Consider the following 6,000-nt stretch of genomic DNA (forward strand, 5'->3'; position numbering starts at 1 on the left):
GCGTGGAAAAAACTCACCTTGATAACCGCCTCGGATACACCCCTGTTCCTGTCGACGTTCTCCTTATTCTCGATCTTGATCTTATCTTGACTTTTACGGCGCGGTGGCACGGGGGGCGAGGACGTTGAAAATCCGGTCTCGACGCAGTCAACGCCATTTTTCCGCGCATCGATACCGTCTCCATCGCGCGCAAAATTCAAACACGATTCCTCGTGAATCGTGGTGGAGTTGCCTGCTGTTGGACTTAAAGGTGCAGGGGGCGGAGGCCGGTACGGTGGAGGAGATCTTACAGGTGAAATCGGGCTAGCAATGTCGGGAGTGGCGATAGGAGATGTCATTTGCTCCTGAGACGAAAACCCCAGAGGAGTTTGTCGATACTTCTTCTTCAGGACCAAATACTTTTCCCCCTGTGCAAATAGTTTCTCTCAGATTGTTACACTTGGACGAACGAACGGAGCGACGCGACCGGTTTCGACGAGCGCCATAGTTTACGAAGTAGACACTATTGAAAACTCGAATTTCGCGACACGTTTGCGCGAACTGAACCCCCTTTGTTGCACCAGTGTTTCTCAAACTTGTGTCTACAGATCCCAGTTTGCTCTACATGTATTTTGGAGCATTCTTTTAGTAAACAACGTAGAAAAGATTCGAAACAAATACATTTCACTAAAATTCATAAGTAGACGATATAGAGGAATTTAATTTTACTGTATAGGAGTTTGAATATGAAGTTTGAGAGACACTCCGATAAGTCATTTGCATATTTAAACACCTCGTAACGTTAGTAATGATGAATTACGCGAGCAATAAATTAAACACGTATGGCAAAGAAAGGAAGCATACGCGAAACGATAAATTAAAAGTTTCTTTAGATAACGAGTTTCTTATCAATCGCGCGATACATTCGTAAACCTGGCAACGTCGCATGGCGCGCAACAAGTCGCTCCTGTCAAGGCGGAAGGGAATAGATACTCGATGACGCACCTCTTCGTTCTTTATAGTGGCCAGGGTGTTTACATACTCCTTGAACCGATTCCGTGCTTCGACTGTAACGTGAATTTGTGCACTGTTCACTGACTGTCGTTATATTCGACACCGAGTGTGACAAGTATTAACTCTGTCCTGTGTTTACACACAGCGCACCGTGTTAGCATCGAGGTCACACCTCGAAGAAACGAGACAGTTAGTTCGCCACGGTCTATAAAGGAATTTTGACGTACCTCGGGTGTCGGGATCCGTCAGGAACTTCTTGAAATGCTTCACCACGTCATGATTGCGAGCAGTACCACCGTTTTCCAATAAATGTTTCCGTATCTCCTCGAGAGACAGCTCGCTGGGCGTCGCCATCTTGTCACTACTGGCTGGGACACTAGCGCCACCGGAGCGGTTGCGCTCCGCGCTGTCGATAAAAAAGACATCTGTGCTACTTGGCGCGAAACAACGAGTTCAATCCCCGCGAAATTAAACCGCGATTCCGTTGTGAGCATGCGACTAACCTAAATAGTTTCCTTGCATTTGAATAGCGCTATGGACAAGGTACACCGACACACTATACGCGATAATACGTGAAAATCTTTTCGCAACGAATCAACGATGTTCCTAATTGCTGCTTAAAAATGGAAATAGGGATTACGTATGCGTGAAAATGCATACACTCGAGCAACCTGTAATTTCTATCTTAATAACACGCTAACGAACTGTAATCACAATTGCGTCGCAACGAAAAAAAAATTGTTAACATCATTAGTAACGAGTGCAATCGTTACACCTCATGCATAACGCATAATACGACTCAATTATATTGCATTATAATTGTGCTGTAGACAGGACGGTTAGGTGTATCGCGCGAATCCAACTGTTAGCTCGCATCCCACGTCGCGCAGCACACATGAAAACGACCGCGACGATGAATAGCGAGTTTCACTTCTGCGAACGCCGCGCGCGTTGAACGCGCGACGATCGAGCCTGATATTTGATTTGCTCGCGCAAATAGACGATTCGTGAAACCTTTTAACAGTCCGACGCGTTATATTCCATCAACGCCAACATCCGCCATGCAAACCTGTCGCGCGAAATGGTACGAATAAATGCGGATCTTGCCTTTAAACGACAAGATTTAAAAAAGTTTAGCTTTGGAAAAGTTTGGAACAGTTTTGAAATTTCATAGAACGAAAACTAATGTAGATATCGGTACGAGACTTTGCATCGTCATCGATACAGGACTTGGTAAGGTATAGAAATTGTTTTAAAGGTATTCGAAGGTGTGGTCAAATTGCTTTACGTAATATTTGACGCGAGAACAGGGACATAGCGAGTTAAAGGTATCGAAAAGTAGGACGACACCATTCCATAGACAAAGTATCAATTTTTTTCCTTTGTAAATTCATCGACGCGTATCAAAAAAACCTGTTACTCTATTAGCTTTGCATGCCGTTGTCATGGATGCTAAAGTAGAAAAAATATTCATAGGCATGCATTAAAAAAATCCTGTTTGCATGATAATCGCTGCATATCTTCATCCGGCGATGGTAGAGGAGAAAAATGGCTGCTTAATACAAAATAAAATGACGTGGTTAAATGTTTGAACAGCGTTGATTTAATCGTAATAGTTTGCCGACGTGTACGGGTACGAGCTGGGAGGAACTTCGTGATTTGCATAATTTTCATAATCTCGCATACGATTATCTAGATAATCGCTCGGCTGTATCAAGAACGGCTCCTCACAACAATGTTTCGTAATTAAAAAAAACGGCCTTAGTAATCGCCTGCGGTGGTTAAAAATGTAGGCTAGGTAGGAAAGACGAGAGGAGACCGCGCAAAGGGCGGGTATGCGTGCAGCATGCACCACTGTCCATGTATATGTATGCGTGACCGCATACAGGAAGCGTCCCGGTGCCTTTATAATTAAACCCCTTTTATCGACGATATTCTAATGAAACGACGAGTAATGATCGAGCCCGACCCGCTTCGGAGCATCAACGGTCAAACGTTTCGCTCGAGATTCGCAGTTAAACACCTTTAATCGTTTCTCGTATCTTGGCTTAAGCATTTCAATGTATCTGATAGTGACTCTTCCTTAAAATGAAAATTAAGGCATGTGAAAATTCAAACCGTCCTAGAGAATCTATTCTATAATATTTCACACGGTTGTCCTATTCGATAAATTTGAGTAATTAATCAATTGTTCGTACATGAGTCTCATCCGTGTTACCAGCACGCTCTCCATTGTGGGTGTCAGACCGCAAAAGAGGCAACGCTCGCGCGATTAATGACCGAAAATTGCTAATCGCGTACTAAACGCTACCGCGAAAGCGCATCAAGCGTGTTTTGTAATGCGGGTTACGGAGGATCGCGGCGATCAGAGATCACATCGATTAAAGTAATTACAACTCGCTGCCGCGTGGATACTTGTGTCTCTAAAAGGTGAGGTGGAATAAAAAGAACGTTGAATGCGAACAAGAATATCAACCATCTCGGAATAGATGAGATGGTAATCGGTTCCCAGTGCGGTAGCCGGCGCGCAGTGTGTTTCTTTTGATACAATTCCAAGCCCGGCGGGATTGATGCACGAGATTGGAGCCCCGCGGTATTTCCGCGAACAAAATGTGCACCAAGAGGTCGTCCGGGGGCGAAGGCGGTTGCAGCAAGAAGACCGAGCGGCCAGGAACGAGGACAAAGGAATCGCGTCGACGCCCCGTGGCCCCGTAGGTGCATCCACGATATCATCTACCCATGTTCCCCTGCGTTATGCTTATGCTCGTGCATACGTAAAAGACGCGCCGGAGCCTGCAGCCGCTGCAGCGCTTTATCCGTCCCGGTGCAAACTGCAAAAGAGCCTCGTGTGATCTACCGCCCAGTGATATGTCGCCGCTGGGATTCCGAGGAGAGCCGCGAGAGCTTTCTTTTCCTCGTCGACTTTCGTGGCCGTTTGTTCTCGCGCCATTTTAATTAATTCTCGGACAATGCGCCACGGGGAACTATCCTTTTATTGTACACGGTTTATCCAAACGCGTACAGGAATTCATTATGTAACGCATGCTTTCCGCGGACTTCTTTCGACTCGGAACGTCATTCTCGACCTGGATGGTCGTCGAGGACGCGGGATGTTCATTTAAGATCGCGATGTCGATTCGATATTAACCCTTTAGCTTATAACAACCTGTGTGACACGTGATGAGGAATTCGAGTCGAACATGGAAAACGCGAGTCAGACACGTTGTATGAACGTGCACAAGAGATTTTATACCTGACTATGGTATCCATGGTTCCAGAATAAATCGTAGCACAAGGGGTTAATTCGAGTGGTAGAAAAGAGAGTTGGGAAGCTTTTTATATTTGCTTGACCCCTACATTTTGGTCTTCTTCGGACGAAATTAAATTCTCCCTAACCTTTAACAGTAAGTGCATAGAGGATGCAACCATAGAGGAGCGTTTTATACATACTTGTCTACCTAACCCGTGGTCCCTGGAATGCATTTTCGATAGAGAGCATTAGAGGCGTCTCCGTTTTTGTCGAGGGGAGACTCAGCCGCACGCACGAGTCTGCATACGCGACGCGGAGGCGCAAATGCGCCTCACCGGCAAAAAACCGCATCTAGATCATTGCTGTCCTCTCCACGGATGGCAAGCAACGGCGAAGTCTAACAGTAAATTCGCCCCGAACCCCGATGACGGACTTAGCGCGCTATCGTTTCAGCCATATAAAGGGATCGCGATGGTAGCGCGTGTCCGACGAGATCCACTTATATATTCGTCCATAATTGGAGCGTCTGTGCTCAATCGAATCCGCTACGATATAAAACGTCCCGTATAAAGGCCGTACTTTGGCGGGTTTCTTGCGCGGTTTTTACTCCCCGTATCTTCGGTGGTCTCGTTAGAAGGACGGTGGGAGGTCCGCGACGAAAAACGGTAATAATGCGCAACAAACCCTCCTTTGCTCCTAGTCGTACTCGTAATTTCGATCCCAAAAAACGACCCCCGGTGGAGGAGCAATCCGGATGAAAAAAGAATAATGACACTTCGCGAACGTCGATCGTTCGTGCACAATTACGTGTATTATACGACGTTGGAGTTGAATTGTCTGGAAAGCGACTTATCGCGATTAATGTATACCGGTTAACAAGATCTCATTCCGGTTGAGAATGTTGGATCACCCGGAGCCTTCCGCTGCTTACTCATCCTGAGGCTTCTGTTAAAGGGTTGGAGTCTTCGAAACTCCAACTCGAGAGCATAAAATTGTTTCGACGAGAAAGTCTGGAGGAATCTTTGTTCTTTATTCGGAGCACAATGTAGCCAACTCCGGTTTGCAGGTGATTGAAGTTTTGAGAGTGAGAGAGTCTCTTTATTATAAAAGCGCGAAGCATAGGGCGTCCACGATCCACCACGGTTTTTCGCTCCGATTTTCATGAGTATCCTCCGAACTAAGAAGGATGCGCATCTCATGTTAAAATATAGTATAACCGAACGGTGTTTCCTCGTTCGCCGGTCGGCGGCGTACACGTTTCGCCGAACAGAGTTATGGTCTCTAATGAGTTGAGGGGTTAAAAGCGCGAGTCCCGATCCTCACCGGCAAAAGAAGAGAGCTAAAACCCTATCGGAGCGTTCAATCTATCCTGACTACCGTTTACCACGGCATCGTTTTAAAGTGGCCACAGGTGCTCGCCGGTATATACGTGCTCGTTCCGCGTACCGAAAAAATAAAAAAGGGAGAACGAATGAGGACTTGGCCGAGTCCGTTCGCCTGAGTATGAGTACCAACTCGCCGCATGTTTGGCTTTCTCATAGTTTTGCCGATGATTTTTAACGCTTGGATATCGCCGACTGGAAGAGCCAGTTCGGACTTCAAAGATTCGCGATCGAGAGACTCGAGTCTATACAGGCATTACATATTATCATGGCTGGTATCCAACCGGAGCGCGTGTCCCCTTCGTCGACGTCGCAAAGCGGCTTTCCGTGCACACAAAGTCGAGGGCTCGACCAACACTCCGCAGGGTCGCGTTG

The 6,000-nt window shown here is 46.5% G+C and overlaps 1 protein-coding gene across 4 annotated transcripts in view; it reads right to left on the minus strand.

Annotated features, from left to right (window-relative positions):
* Positions 1-1,381, minus strand: part of LOC128885235 (ankyrin repeat domain-containing protein SOWAHB) — an 81,473-nt gene extending 80,092 nt beyond the window's left edge. For 3 of the 4 annotated variants that reach the window (XM_054139176.1, XM_054139175.1, XM_054139174.1), the window contains exons 1-3: positions 1,221-1,380; positions 985-1,046; positions 18-407 (exon numbers count right to left, since the gene is read on the minus strand). In XM_054139176.1, coding sequence (XP_053995151.1) covers positions 18-407; positions 985-1,046; positions 1,221-1,347 — 579 coding nt within the window. In that variant the 5' untranslated portion in view covers positions 1,348-1,380. Of the gene's footprint in view, positions 1-17; positions 408-984; positions 1,047-1,220 lie in introns of all 4 variants that reach the window. The other variant, XM_054139173.1, reaches the window with a different exon arrangement.
* Between the last annotated feature and the right edge of the window lie 4,619 nt (positions 1,382-6,000).

The sequence above is a fragment of the Hylaeus volcanicus genome, chromosome 2 (genome assembly GCF_026283585.1).
Source record: "Hylaeus volcanicus isolate JK05 chromosome 2, UHH_iyHylVolc1.0_haploid, whole genome shotgun sequence".
Lineage (NCBI taxonomy): Eukaryota > Metazoa > Arthropoda > Insecta > Hymenoptera > Colletidae > Hylaeus > Hylaeus volcanicus.